Source organism: Haplochromis burtoni, unplaced genomic scaffold (assembly GCF_018398535.1).
Source record: "Haplochromis burtoni strain Fernald_Lab_line unplaced genomic scaffold, NCSU_Asbu1 Contig_112, whole genome shotgun sequence".
Taxonomy (NCBI): domain Eukaryota; kingdom Metazoa; phylum Chordata; class Actinopteri; order Cichliformes; family Cichlidae; genus Haplochromis; species Haplochromis burtoni.
The window spans coordinates 130,788-146,115 of NW_024582473.1; the positions used below are offsets into that span (position 1 = coordinate 130,788).

Here is a 15,328-nt window from a genome sequence, read left to right on the forward strand (position 1 = left end):
AGAGAGGGCGCTTGTTTGATTGGAGGCGCTTTCATTGATTGCTTCCTCCTGCTTTTATACCCGCCCATTCTCAGCTTTTGTAATCCGTCAGAAGCATGGCTTCAATAAAAGAAAGAGCCGCGGCGCTGAACCTTGCGGAGAAATTGTGTGTGCGTAATCAAGGTGAGTTGTTTGCACCTGGCGGAGGCCTGAACTGAGATCTGATTGTTTTTTTTCTCATGTTAAGCAAGCGTTGCAAAGCTGCACTTACAAACAGCTGTGGCAAAGGATTTGGCAGTGGTCATTTTAAGGTTTCCGTTATTGTGCTTAGTCTAACCTTCCTCCTCAACCCTTGATTTCTCTCCTTTCCAAGGGCGTAGATTTGGTTTTGGCATTGGTGGGGACGGATGATTCATAGTTTTATATGTGAATTTTATAATGTTAAATTACTATTAAACAAATGACTAAGTATTTTGGGCCATAAAACTACTCATCTAAGATTGCCACAAAGTAAAAGATCTCTCAGCAAAATTATGCAACAGATTAGGCACTATTGCCCCGATCAAATCAGTGAGCTGAGATTTTCTATTCTAAACATGAACTACTGTTACAGCAACAGACATGGACTACTGGTGTCCCACACAACAACTCAATGTCCACTATGTGAAGGAGCCAAACACATGCCTGCTCCTCTCGTTAACTGAGATAAACTGCTGGCATATTTGTTTTACATCTATACTGTCCAGTCTCTCCTGGTGGACATACAGCAGCATTGTTTAATCTCATTTGAGTCATTGTTGACCTTAGCCATCTTTTTAGTCTTCTGAGAGCACTGAAGCTTCTTTCAGCCTCAGTACATGCGTTTTATCCTCAGATTAAAATTATTATTCTGTGCTTGATGTGCCTCACCTTTGGCCCTGGCTCTTCCCCTCTGACTGCACGTAGACATATTGCCACCTGATAAAATAACACATTGATTCGTGCCATATAAAAAGTGAGACGTGTCAATTCAGATTCTTTGTCAAATATACACTAATGAATCAATTTACATCAGCAGCCTAACAACTGTCTTGACTCATCAGTAATGTTTGTAGCGTGAGTGCATTTTTAAAACAATTTGTGCAAACTGCACTACAAGGTGGAATTGCTCCTTTCCCTCATTCTCTTAGAGATATATATTCCTATAAAGGTGTTTAAGAGGTCTCTTCTGTCCTTTTGCATATATCTAATCGTGCCCTGCACAAATTGCCTGTAAAATATGTTAAGAGTTTGTTCTGAATGTGCCTTTTTTTTTTCTTTTTTTTTTTTAAAGCTCCTTGTGTGGCCTCCAAGCCAGTCCAGTCTTGCACCATGTGGAGCAGCCTTATCTCCCACCTGAAGTCTACTGTGACCGTGAAGCGCAGACGAGTCCTCTTGAAATCCCACAGTGACTGTTTCCTTGGCTCAGAGGGTGTGGATGTACTGGCAGAATACATTGTTAAAGCGAAGGGCTTTGAGGGTGTGTGTTGGTTTGTAGATGCTGTTTTATTCCCATAGCTTCACCTTCTAGAGATCATTTTATTTATGATATTCGGCCCTTCTATTTGATTAAATTTAAGGTGCCGTCGTGTCTCGGGACAAAGTGGTGTGTGTGTGCCAGGCGCTGTTGGAGTGCGGCGTGTTTGAGGCGGTGGGAACCAAAGTGCTGGGAAAAGACAAGAAACAGGATGCGTTTCATGACAGCAAGAGCGCTCTTTACAGGTTGGATACATGAAACCAACTTTTTAAAAAAAAAAAAAAAAAAAAAAAAAAAATTTCTACCTGTGATGGCATTCCCTAAACATTTCATATAAACATGCAGGTTTGTAGACACATCTACTCCTTCAGTAGATGAGTTGGAAAAAGGTGTGCTTGTGAATGGGATCCAAAAGTTCTTCACCTGCGCTCCTTCAGACAGGTATCACCTCTAAAATATTTATTTATCTGTATTACAGGCACACTGCATATAAAACATCTAACCAAAGGTAGCATCAAGTCAAAATGTATCTCATGTATGAATATTTTATGAATTGAATAATAAATATTACTGTATACTCTGTCCATATTATTAGGTACACCTTGCTTTTACCTTTGGGACTGGCTGAATTCTTTTGTAGCGTAGATCCATCAAGGTCTGAATTTACTGTGCCTGAAATCCGTGTCTCTTGCATTTCAGGCAGGAAGAGCAGACCTGTCCCCCTGCATCGCTTGTTGAGATGTCCACCCCAGTCCTCTTCACTCATACTTCCAGCCAGCTAGATGCTCCCGCCACTAGCAGCCAATCATTGGAGCTGCCGATGAACAGTCTGAGTCTGAGTCCGTGCAGGGTACAGACAGCCACGGGTTTACCACAATCATGTGAGCACAAATCTTTCTTTCGTATGCATCACTAAAGCAATCCTGAACAACTAAACTAAAGCAAATGTTTCTGCAATACATAATGCTGTGGTATGCAAAGGACAAGCAGGAAATCTGTACTACATAGCTGTGATCATCAAGCAAATTGCATTCAAAGAGACATGTAGCAGATGGTACTGGATCAGCCACAATCCGGCATCTCTGAGGATAATTGGAGTACATTCATTCACATGGTTTGAGTAACTTGCACATCTGTTAATTTGACATTAATGCTGAATGATCTATTCAGCTTTTGAGCAATATATGCATCTATCAGGCAATGTTTGATGCCAAATAACATTACACATTTAGTTTAACAGCATGGATCCTATCATAGGCTGCATTCAGGGGGACAAAAGGCAGCAATACACCTGCACAGGCTGCAACTCAATTAGAGCTTGGTTCCTCTGGCTCTTTCCTGCAGTGGTGGATGAGGTGTGGCAGGAGCAGACCCTGCTCAGGCTGTTAAACCTGGTGGAGCTCCCTGTGCTGGAAGGCGTGCTTCAGTGCAGGCAGAGCCCATCCTCTCCATCTCCAGCCAACCTGGCACACAATAACCCAGATCTGATCTACAGCAGCAACCACCTGGACCGACAGATCCTCAAGGCCTTCCGAGATTCTCAGTAAGTTTGGATTTTTAAAAATCTTTATTTTTTTTTATAAATTTGATGTTTTGTTGATCTCACTTGCACTGTTTCCTCCTCATTTTTCAGGGAAGATGAGTGGCTCTGTGCAGCTTTGAACTGTTTGGACTTCCTGCCTGACCAGCCGGTAGTGGAGCTCAGCAGGGAGTTGCCTCATTGTTTCCCTCAAGATAATGAGAGCTGTGACCCAGAACCAGCTGGTCTCGGCGTCCAAGAAAGAGGCAAGTGGTATGATGAGTATCAGAATCGGGTAAAGCATGTAAACACCACTGGTGAGCTATGGTGAGAGACATGTATAGCTTATGTTGCAAATGATGGCATGTTTAACAATGGCTTCAAAATACTCAGGTGACAACAGTGCAGAGCACACACATCTCTCCCCAAGTGGCTTGGCCCAGTGTAAGCTGCTTCTATATGGGACTCTGGTCAAACACTACAGCATCACAAACAGGCTTCCACTTCTGCCGCAGCACATGACTGATGTCTACACAGCCATCACAGAGCTGCTCGGTAAGAACACTGGTTCAGACGTGACGGTGAGATTTTTACCGCTTCTCCAACCATGCTCTCTTCTCCTCCAAAGATTTTTAATAACCTCACCACTTGCAGCACAACTGTCTCTTTCATTCTCTCACCTTTTCAGTAAATGCTAAATTAGATAAGGCTCTCGAGGCTCTGCAACTGTGTCTGAAGCTGCTGCCGCACAGCCGCAGAGATGAGCTCCGTAGGCTGCTTATCTTCGTGTCTCTGGCAGCTGACCCACATGGGATTAAAGTGGACAAGGAGGTGAGAGCAAGTGGTGTTTTTATTTATTTATTTATTTATTTTTTTGGGGGGTCTGACATCAAAGAATGTGCTCTGTCATCTGTAGATTGAGAACAGGCTGGCAGTGAAGAGGTCTTTCTCCAGGGCGATCCTACACAGCAAGGCTCTCTCCAAAGAGAAAGAAGATCTTATATTGGTCTTTATGCTAAGCAATGTTAAAGAAATCTTCAAGGTAATAGAATGCTTTTGGTCTGTGTGAGAAAGTGATGATGAATGTTTTTGCCTGATTTCTTGCCCCAGTGCAGCAAGAAAGCGGGGAGAAAAATTGATCAAAGATTTGTGCAAGAAATGTTTGTACATACGAACTAAACCCATTGTGATCTGGTCACTCAAACCACCGCTAAGGATGACCTACTGTAGTTGGCCATCCTTAATGTAATCAGTTACTTTATCTAGAATATTCTCCTTGGTAACCTCTGCTAAGTAAATCTGCGGCTTGTCCAACAACTTAAAATGTGTTTGCATGGGGCCCTTTTGACTTGTAGTAGAAGAGATGGCAATTATAAAAAAGCTGTACACAAGTGGCCACACAGCAGACATCGATGTAAATGGAAATGTGTCTCGAAGGTTCGCTTGGGGTGCTGTGAAGCAGTAGATATTACAAAGGAAGACAATGTGGGAAAATATGAATGGGTTAAATAGAAATGTAAAGCTACACAGTTCTTGTTCTTCCAACTGTGGTTTGGTTTTTTTTTTTTTTGGTTTTTTTTTTGGGGTTTGGGGTGTTCATGGATTATGCGCAGCTGTGTTCTGTAAATTTTATTTATTTATTTTTTTTCTCTGCTCCAGATACCTGGGGCTCTGCACAAAGTAGTGAGTGACAAGCTGGCTTGCCTCGTACAGGAGAAACAGCCGGATGTGACGGGTAAATGGCTTTTGATTACTTTTGGTAAATGACACAAAACATCAGTTTCCTTTTAAGATGGAGAAACTCCAGAACAGATCGCACAATTCCATCTCACTGCAAAACACAAAAGGAATGGTATCTGTAATTCAGTAAAATACTTTTATCTTTTAACATTAACATGAAGTCTTTCTTTAACTCAAACAGGTCGCACATAAGCGATCTTTCAATGCTCTAAATTCTTAAAATTCTCTCACTATGACTGTGTATTACTATGACAGTCTTTCCAAAAATCTTTAATTACTGATGGAGTGAAACAGTTTCTTCAACATGCAGTAATTTTCTTGGCGTGGCATCCTGAATATCTGCAACAGCAGATTTCCCTCATCTCCACAGAGTGAGGCTCTCTTCTAAGAAAAATGAGCACTGTTGGATCTGCCATAGACTAACTGGCCAGAACAGCTAAGAGGTCATGCAGCTAAAGAGCAGATGCTCCCTGGTGGAGACCATAATCTGCAGAAAAAAACTAAATTATATCCAGACATTTCTATTCAAATCAATTTTAATTAAATTTTCCTCTTTATTGTTGTTCTCCTCGTCCGTTGTGATTCATAAATTGGTCTACATCATGTGTAGGTTATTGATGTTTCACTGCCCCCTAGTGGTGGCAGAATCTCCAGATCACTTTATTCCCAGCTGAGACTGGAGGTCTGTAGTTACATTAAATTGACAATTATGCAATGTTCATTTCCTTTAACGTTTTTTTTTTTTTTCTCTCTCTTCTTCAGGTTCTACATTCTGTCAGCAGGTCGACAGGAACACTTTACAAAGCTCTACAAAAACCACCACCAACCAAGCGCTGTGGGTCCTCTTAAACAACATCCACCTGGATGCCAAGATCTCAGCCAAGGAGAAAAAGCGTCTTCTTAGACAGTTTCACCTTTCCCACCCAGAAATATTTAACCAGTACTTTGGTGACTCTGCCTTCAGTGTGCTGTAGATCTGTGCAGATTTGTCTCTGCTGTTTTCTTTAAAGTGTTTTTCGCCTTTTTACTTGCTTGTTGTACAAAAGTGAACCATCTCCACAGATGCATTTTTGACTGACAGTAAGTCTGTGTCTGTATATCAAATGTATAAATATTGAATACTAAAGCATGTATGTGTATTTACTAAATAAAATGTCAATTGTTTACAAAATCTCAAATGCATCTCTGTAAAATGTGAAACATTTAGCTCTTTGCAAGTATATTCTGCCAATGAACTGGTTTCTGGAAGAGAGCCTGAGGTGGCCACGTTGGGAACTTCTACTCTAAGCATTATATGTGTTAGACTCTAAGCTGTTTAAATAATTCAAGAGGGTTTTTGTTTTTGTTTTTTTTGTTTTTTTTTGTTGTTGTTGTTGTTTTTTAAATCTTTAACAGTTAGAGTTTAAAAAAAACAAACAAAAAAAAAAACAAACCACTCATTCACACTCCTCAGTTCTCTGTAGATCAGTTTTCTGACTGAAAACCTGAGGGGGTGGTTCCAAACTTTCATAACAATGGAGTGAGTTTGCAGTAAAATAACCTGCTCTCAAACAATGTTCACTTTCTGTAAATCTGTTACACGTAACACGTCTGATATCAATCAGCATGTATGTTTTTGTTTTCCTAAAGGCATTCAACCTCATTGTACAGCAAATTGGATATAATATTAGATAGAATGGATGGTAATGTGGGGAAACATTTAAATGGATCAACAGTTTATCAAATACCCAGACCAGTCCTTTTGGCTCTTACAACCATGTCACATTCAAAGTCACTTAAATCACCATTCTTCCTCTGATGCTCAGTTTGAACTTTAGCAGCATCTCCTCCCTGTGTCTGCACACTTAAAAGCATTAAGTTGCTGCCATGGTGCTGGATAGTTAAATATATCAGCTGAACAGGTGTTTCAAACAATGAGGTGAGAAGTGTATCGTTTGCAAATGTGGCAAAAGTACATACATTCTTTACTTGGATAGAAATCCCGATACTTGTGTTAAAAAATACTCCAGTGAAAGTTACTGATTCAACTTCTTTACTCAAGTGAAAAAGTACAAGCTCTGAAATGTATTCAAAGTAAGAAAGTAAAACATAGGTCTTATATAGCGTTATAAATTATGCATAATTTATGTTTTTGCTCTTTCATCCCTTTGTGTGAGACAACCCCCCACCCCCATTTAGGCTCAAACCAGTTTGACCTTTGAACCTAAAGTAGCGAGCCTGTTCTGAAATTTTAAGTAAAAAGTTCAGCTATTTGTTTAAAAATGTAGGGAGTAAAAAAGATGGTTGAAAAAAAATACTTAAGTAAAGTACAGATACCTGTAAATTCCTCTTAAGTACAGTAACAAAATATTTGTACCTTATCACTTCCTTTAGCTGATATTTTGTAACATTCTTGTGTATTTCTACCATCCATATATAGGGATGTATAGGAAGGCCAGTTATTGTCTATCAAAGAAGAAATCCAGTAAAATTTACTTTTGTTCTTTTGAAATCAAATCTATTTGGAAATGTCTGAGAAGGAAACTCTTCTTCTTCTTCACATCTGAGCAGCTAGACAATTACAATAAAATTAAAGCTGCGAGCAGCGTTTTGAGGGTCCTCGCACCCCAGGGCATCGAGACACGCCCAACACCTACACCCAGCATGTCCGATCTTATGTCACATGGATGGAATTCATGCGTAGAACCACCAGCTAAAATTTCATCTCATTCAATGATGATTATAGTCGTCCCACTAGGTGGCGCTCTAACTATTACTGACAAATGGCTTATCAAATATTTCCGAGCTTGACTCTCGACTCATACATACGAAGTTTGGGAGAGACTGAACTTGGTTTCTGAGTGACAGCAGATTAATGCTTTTTGGCGAGTGATTGAAACTCCACGTGCCGCCATGACCACCCCGTTTCCCTGAACGTAAAAATCTTCGCAATTTAACATCATTAAGGTCTTTAGATCCCCTGCACTGGAGATCGAGTCAATCTAATGAAATCCCTGTACGAGGTCTGAAAAGAAGGGAAGGTGTCGCCAAAATGACACTTTAATTTTGAAATGGCTGACTTCCTGTTGGATTTGGGATATTGCTCCAAGAGACATTTTTGTACATCTTGATAGCTTACATAAGCTTACCAGGTTTCAAAATCATGTTGTAGGGGGCGCTGTTGAGCCATTTTGCAATATTCCATGAAAATGATCACATAACAAGAAAGCCTTCATGACATTAGAGGAGTGGGCCAAATTTCAAGAGTGTTTTTTAATCTTTCCAAGCTCCTCAACAGCCACTTCATCTTTCATGGTGAACCGCCTTCCCACCAGGGTGCGCCGTTCAGTTTGAACTTTCTCACTGAAGCATCATGAGGGACTGAAGTTAATATTCACCGCTTTTGAGGTGAACCCGATGAACCTGTGATAATCAGTATATCAAAGTGAAAGACATGACAATCTGTTCAGGGCAGGTCTGTCATCCCGCCTGAAAAGTCTGGTACTGATCAGACTGGATTTCTTTGACTTATACTAATTTTTTTCTTCATCAATACTGCTGGGGTCACACCCTTAACAAAAACTCACACTTTTCACTGTAACCAAAGACCAACTCCTTAAAGCTTTCCTAGAGAAATTTGAGTTGCAGATGTCACCCATCACTCTCAGTGCTCGGGCCCTAATAAATGTAACGTTTCTGCCGCTGTGTCCGTGTGTGTGTGCGTTTGGGAGGGGGGCTCGGCTGTTACGTCACGCTAGCCCCACCCAATCCAGGAAGCGTCTCTTGATTAGCTGTAACCCGTCAGAGGAGGGCTGCGACGTAAATAAAAAAGCTGGAGTTTCCGAGGATAAACCAAAGCCTTTCTTCTCCTGAGCGCGGTACCTGGCGGCGGTGAAGTTGTGAATAAACGTGTGTCTGGGTTATGAAGGAGTAGCGGTGTCATAAAGCTTTGTTGTTGTGTTGTTATTGTTGAACAGAAAGCGGCGTTCACGCTGACTATAAAGCTAACGTTAGATAAGTTGAGCTCCACATCAGACGCGTCTCTTCCCCCCGGGGCTGCCGAGGACAAGGTTAGTACCGTTACCGAAGCCTGCGAGGACAGCCACAGTACCCATGAGGCTTTGTTCTGTTTACTTCACCTCCTCAGTCTTAGCATCGCACTGCCACACGGATCCCCCCCCCTCCCCTCTCTCATCCTCTACCAGTCCAGATGATGTCATCATTTGAGCACCACAGAAACAAATCTGCACATCTCTTTTTCTTTGTACTCTTAAGTGAGGTCCTTTCACGTGACAGCCACTGCTTCCTGGTGTAGCCCTGCTATACACCCTTCTACAAAGACCTGGCTGTATCATAGTGATTGGGCTCTTAAAAGCAGACTCTCAGATTTCAAATCCCTGCACATTCAAATCTCCATGTCACCTGTTTTCCTGCAGACTCCAGAATGCCAAAGGAGGCAGACCACATGGAGGATGGAGGAGACAAGGAGTCGAAGGAGGAGCAGAGGCAGGGGGCTTCTGGGGAGACGGTTAGGAAGAGGGTCCGGGCGAACACTCCGAGTCCTCACAGAGGCAACACTCCACAAGGTGATCAGGCTTATTTTAACTGTTCAGTACTGTTTGCAGTCTTGCTCATTAACTAATGAGATCATGATCATATAACAGAGACTTTGTAAAAGCATCAGATTTGTTAAACTTCCTGGTTAGTTTCTGTGAAACTTTGTTTTAATTCAACTGAATAAACTGGCTAAACACATGAATGTGATCTGGATTAAATGTGTCACAGCCTGTCATGTGACTGAAATGAAAACTGAACAATAGCACAGCCTTGAAAGTAGTGCTGTGTCATACTGCATATCTTGGTATCCATCTGATACCAAGTAAATGCTGATACCAATGCCGATACTTTTAAACCTGTAAAGGCACCTTATTTAGGGACGAGCAGTGTGTCGTGATTTATGAGATGTATCATCATTAATTTACTCATTTTGAACACATTTGTTGACCACTAAATCACTGTGATTTACTGTGATTGTGATTACGTACTGCAATAATTAGTAATTACAACAAAAAAACACTATTCAGCTTTTCATGTACTTTGAAACCTGGAATATAAATGTGCCCACCCGTAAAGCACTTTGGGTCAGCTTCTGTTGGTTGAATGTGCTATAGGCTATAAATAGATGTGACAATCAACACACAGAGGTTCAGACATTGTTCATAGTGCATGCTTGAGGTGTATTCTTTCATTAAAAAAGTATATATACATACATTTATTGACCCTGTCACTCTAGTATTGCTCTGATACCGATACCAGCGTTGGTGTCGATACTATTGATATTTGGATCAATCCGCCCACCTCTACCTAAAAGTACGTTTTCAAAAAAGATTTACTGGTTCCTGCTGCTCACTGTCATTTCAGGCCTTTGCTTCCCCTGCAGGCCTGTGTTTCTGAGGGTAGGTCATCCATAAACATGTTGGCTGTGAGACCTTCTACATACATGTGAGAATATGTCCTGAAAGAGGCAGCACAGATGGTTTAGCAGTCTGGCTGGAGTTGGGCTCTGACCCCTTCTTCTTGCATGCTGTGAGAACAGCTCAGTTCTTCTGTTCAAACATGTGATCTTCGCCCTGTTTTTGACCACAGGAGTCAGACCATGAATGCTTCAGTTCACAGGCACATGCCTTCAAGCGTTGGCAGATAAAATCTTCTTGTCTGTGTTGCTTGCTTGTTTTGACCAACTTGGCTCTTGCAGTCACTGCCAGTGAGTCAATAAGTAGAATTGTGAGAACTGTGTACAGAGACGCTTCATGTCAGTGAGGCTGTGTGATGGGTTTATTACTGATTGACTGATTTTTATCTAGAGCTAGCCAAATGTAGGTTGCAAAAAGAAGTAGAATGATAGATGTATACAAGCATTTGCAATTAGCAGTTATCGGTTACACTGTCCATGCAGTATATACATCATCCACCTCTGAAGATTCAGCTGTACCTTCTCAGTAATGACAACTAATTGGTTATGAATTGATTGGTAGGTTTACTAAACCTGGACACACCAAATTTGACAGACTACTTTGCCTCGTTGTTGTGCGTTCTGTGTTAAAATGCCATGTTTTCTAAGATGCTTGGCAGGTAATATCATTTGGTTTGTGTGCTGAACACAGTAAACTGTGACACGGTGTACATTAAAAACCTTGCAAAGGGGTCTGGAAAGTCCAAACATCAATTCTAGCTCCAGCTGTGGAGGACGCTAGCCCTCGAAAATGTAAACAAAAACCTCAAAACAAAACACTCCTCCAAAGCCATATATCCACATGAGTACTACTAAATATGTGACACAGTGTTGTCCACTTAAAAACAGCTTGGACTTGTATAAGACGGAAAAAGATTAACTTTGTCAGTTCTGATGTAGAAAATGTTCTCATGTGTTTATTCCCAGATTTAGATTTGTGCAGATGATGACTTCACGAGAGTGGAACATTGTGACTTTTTGTTTTTGCTCATGGCCGTGAGCCACAACAACAGAGGCTTTGCTTAAAGGCAGGTGTGCTGCTGAACAGAGAGCTTTGTTTAGACTCTGACTGATGAATTGAGGAGATCAACGCTTATTGCACTTAGTGTTGCCTGCTTGTAAAACATTCACACTAAATCCATTTGGAAGTGAGAGATAATGCGCTCAGTAAATGAGTTTATATCCAGTGTGTTCTCCAGATGAAGGAAACTTTATCTTTTGAAAGAATGACGTGTAATTGTGTACAAATATATACATTTTCTCTTTCTAGCCAGCCCACCCAGGTTTGTCTCTGTGGAGGAACTGATGGAGACAGCTAAAGGAGTCACCAACATGGCTTTGGCTCATGAAATAATGGTGAACCAGGCTTTTCAAATCAAACCCGCGGAGCTTCCTGAAGGAAGGTGAGGACTGGATCTTTTCCTCAGTGTGAGTTCTTTCTTGCTGCAGATATAAAAGCATGCGTGTTGTTCTGGAACAGTTTGGAGCGCAGAGTGAAGGAGATCATGCACAAAGCATTCTGGGATTGTTTGGAAGCCCAGCTGAAGGAGGATCCACCGTCATATGAACACGCCATCAAACTTCTGGCTGAGATCAAAGAGGTGAGATGCTGAAGCCTGCATTCATTCGTATTCTTCAATCATCCTTCTCTAGATTTAACCAACCTCTTTTAACCTCTCGTCTCCCCTCTTTTAGACACTGCTGTCTTTCTTGCTACCAGGCCACGGTCGTCTGCGCTCTCAGATTGAGGAGGTTTTGGACTTGCCCCTGATCCAGCAGCAAGCTGAAAATGGAGCTCTTGACATCGGTCGTCTGTCCCAGTTCATTGTGTGGATGATGGGCTCACTTTGCGCCCCCAGCAGAGACGAGGACATCCAGAAGCTGAAGCAGATCACCGAAGTTGTGCCTCTGCTCAAGTAAGCCATGGAAGACAGGTCATCATTAGCTCTGCATGTTCCAGGCTGTGGTTTATTTTTAGATTGTGTAATTTCATTCCCATCAGACCATGCAGCTCTCAGCTTGTATAAGAGCGACTGTTCTTTGATTATAGCTCAAAGCGCTATTAACAACTTCTTAGTACAGATCCAGACTTACCAAGACTGAATTAAAAGTTTGGCTTGTCATGAAATGTGTATATTTCATCATCAGTGCTTAGAGTTTGCCCATTTTTTCCATCTGTCATGTTTTAGGGCCATATTTTCAGTGCTGGACCTGATGAAGGTGGACATGGCTAACTTTGCCCTGAGCAGCATCAGACCACATCTGATGCAACAGTCTGTTGAATATGAGAGGAACAAGTTCCAGGAGTTTTTGGAGAAACAACCAAGTAAGGGATATAACTTTCATATTTACTGTTATGAGCATTATTAGCTTTAAACATTACATATGATTATTTAAATAGCACAAAACCCGCAGTGTCTAATTCTACTGTATTCAGACTAATCACCTGCAATATGAAATACAGAACCCCAAAACATATCTCTCATTAGCTGGTAGATTTGTAGACGTTAACATTGTGCAATGTCCTTTGCACCATCTTGAGTACTGTGATACCCACTGATTACCTCTGTAGCAAGACTGACACAGTTGCCCATTTGTCATTCAGAACATGACTGTAGGAGCTGCAGCTCTAATAAGATGTACTACAGACTGTATAAAACATGGATGTAGCTTCCAGATGTGAAAAGTGAAGCAAAGTCAGACTTTCCACTGAGGTTGTATTCTTTTTATTGGCCAGCAAAGGGTGACTCAAAAAGACTGGTTATGTGGATTTCTGTTGGAGTATGGCCCTCAGTTTTCTTGCTCTGTGACTCAGGACTGTATCAGCTCAACATCCAGGTTCCAGTCATATCAATACAACATAATCTTTATTTTATTAATTATGCTCCTCATCAGAATCAGGCAGCGGGGGTCTTGACATCTGGATGCCAAAACCTGAACAAACACTTGAGGCTTTGCAATCTGACTTCACAAGCCAACATTGTGACAGCTATATGCGTGTTTTATATATGCAGTTTGTGGCGTCCATTGTTTTCTAATTGCTCATTGCTGTTTGTGAGATATCCAAAGATCAGAAAGGATACAAAATTGCATTTTTCTGTAACCAAACATCTTCAAATTTGACTCTTTGCTTTATTAACGTATTTATTTTTTATTTTTTACAAAAGGGAAATACTCAATCTGTCAACCCACGAATACTGCAGTTATAAGTTACACAATGATTGAATGCTTTTAAAAAGCATGTGATGTACAGGGGTGTAGTCACTCCTGTGTGAATGCCACTTCTTTGTTATACTTTTTGAAAATCAGGTGAATTTCAGCAGCACGCAACAGCTTTGATTTGATGCAGTGTTTACACATAGACTAAATAATTCATCTTATACCACTGTGCATCTCAAATTCAAATTCAAATTTTTATTTATAGCAGGTCAGGGAGCTCTGATTGAATGATGCGTTCGGCTGAGCGCACCACTCTTTGCAGATCTCGTCTGTCCTGCTTGGTGCTGTTCCCAAACCTCTGCTCTACTCAAAATATTTGTATGTTAGCCCTTCTGTCTAGTGTAGTCTGAACCTTTTACATTTAACAATACAGAAAACTGAAAAAATCTTGGTTATAGACTCCTGTATTATATTCTATAATGATGTAATACCGCTGACTAGTACTGCTATTATTATACTGAATAATAACAATGATCGTTTCTCCTTCAGATGCCTTAGACTTCACTGAGAAATGGCTTGAGGATACAGTAAAAAGCCTGCAAGACTCAGCAGCAACAGGTGGTGCTGCATCTGATTCTTCACTCCACCCCCTCAGTGTTCATAACCATGCCTATCTTCGCCTGCTCAGGTGGGACCACGACTCAGACCCCTTCCCGGAGGTAAACCCAATAAATCCTGGTTCATTGTATCTCAGTGCTTGTTTAGATTTCACTTCTTGTGTTCTACGCTTCATCCTTAAATTCTCCTCTGCTTTTATCTACAGACGGTGTTGATGGATCAGGTTCGATTCCAGGAGATGCAGCAGGAGGCTGAACAGCTGGTTCTTCTCTCCTCTGTGCTGCTCATTGTCTACACTACAACTGGGGATGCCATCTCAGGCCTGCCAGGACTGATGGAGACCCTCAAAAACACTGTTAACGTCTTGCTTGCAGACATGCATACACCGTAAGCACAAAGATATATATATTTTTTTATATTTAAAGCTACAGTGGCCAAATTTGCCTTCATTTCTTTCAGTTCACTTCCTCAAGCACTAATTATTCTCTATGTGAATAAACAAAGGTGGACAAATATGACTGAGCCAGAGTGGATTTAATTTGACTTGCATTAATGCGTAAATTGAACGACTTAGGATTAGTTTGAATTTCAAGATAACTTTCTCTGGAAAGGTCCCATGCTGACATATTCTGCAATGTGCCTGATCTGAATTCAGCAAAAATAAAAAGAGACACTGTAGATTCCATCAGTTTCACAGATGTGGTGATGTGACTAGTTTAGCCTCATTTAGACAAGAGTAGTGTTGTTTCCACAAATTGTATATAAAAGATGGACCACTAATTTCTGGACAACTTTTTTGGACTTTGCTGTCACTATGTTAAGGGGTTTTTTGTTTATTTTTTTCTGGTCAACTGGAACCTTTCTGTGGAGTTTGTGTGTTTTCCAACAGTTTTAAAAGATGTGCTTTGTACTAACTATTTAAATGGTAAATGGCCTGCATTTGTATAGCGCTTTACTTAGTCCCTAAGTGATGGCAAGCTACATTGTAGCCACAGCCACCCTGGGGCGCACTGACAGAGGCGAGGCTGCTGAACACTGGCGCCACCAGGCCCTCTGACCACCACCAGTAGGCAACGGATAAAGCGTCTTGCCCAAGGACACAACGACCGATACTGTCCAAGCCGGGGCTCGAACCAGCAACCTTCCGATTACAAGGCAAACTCCCAACTCTTGAGCCACAATCGCCTCATTATCCAGGCATCCATGAAAACAGAATTTATTAAATTTATTGGAGTTAGAAGTTAGGAGAAAGTTAGCAGCAAGTTAGCTCGCTAGTTTCACTAGTTACCTAAACATGATATATCATGTTCTGACTGAGAGATTTCTG

General features: G+C 41.2%; 2 protein-coding genes across 2 annotated transcripts in view; both read left to right on the forward strand.

Moving 5' to 3' along the window:
• The first annotated feature begins 52 nt into the window (after nt 1–52).
• LOC102305182 (DEP domain-containing protein 7) lies at nt 53–5,911 on the forward strand. The gene is made up of 12 exons (XM_042223460.1): nt 53–162; nt 1,292–1,477; nt 1,578–1,719; nt 1,820–1,915; nt 2,174–2,355; nt 2,819–3,017; nt 3,108–3,259; nt 3,387–3,548; nt 3,682–3,824; nt 3,910–4,035; nt 4,653–4,728; nt 5,496–5,911. Exons 1-12 carry the CDS (start codon nt 96–98, stop codon nt 5,705–5,707), a joined length of 1,743 nt encoding a protein of 580 aa, XP_042079394.1. The 5' UTR covers nt 53–95; the 3' UTR covers nt 5,708–5,911.
• A 2,559-nt stretch (nt 5,912–8,470) lies between these two features.
• tcp11l1 (t-complex 11, testis-specific-like 1) overlaps nt 8,471–15,328 on the forward strand; it is a 9,652-nt gene continuing 2,794 nt past the window's right edge. Inside the window, exons 1-8 of the mRNA XM_005928351.2 lie at nt 8,471–8,782; nt 9,149–9,298; nt 11,495–11,627; nt 11,705–11,825; nt 11,920–12,140; nt 12,414–12,550; nt 13,933–14,102; nt 14,207–14,388. Of these exons, the coding sequence (XP_005928413.1) occupies nt 9,157–9,298; nt 11,495–11,627; nt 11,705–11,825; nt 11,920–12,140; nt 12,414–12,550; nt 13,933–14,102; nt 14,207–14,388 (1,106 nt within the window). The 5' untranslated portion in view covers nt 8,471–8,782; nt 9,149–9,156. The remainder of the gene's footprint in view (nt 8,783–9,148; nt 9,299–11,494; nt 11,628–11,704; nt 11,826–11,919; nt 12,141–12,413; nt 12,551–13,932; nt 14,103–14,206; nt 14,389–15,328) is intronic.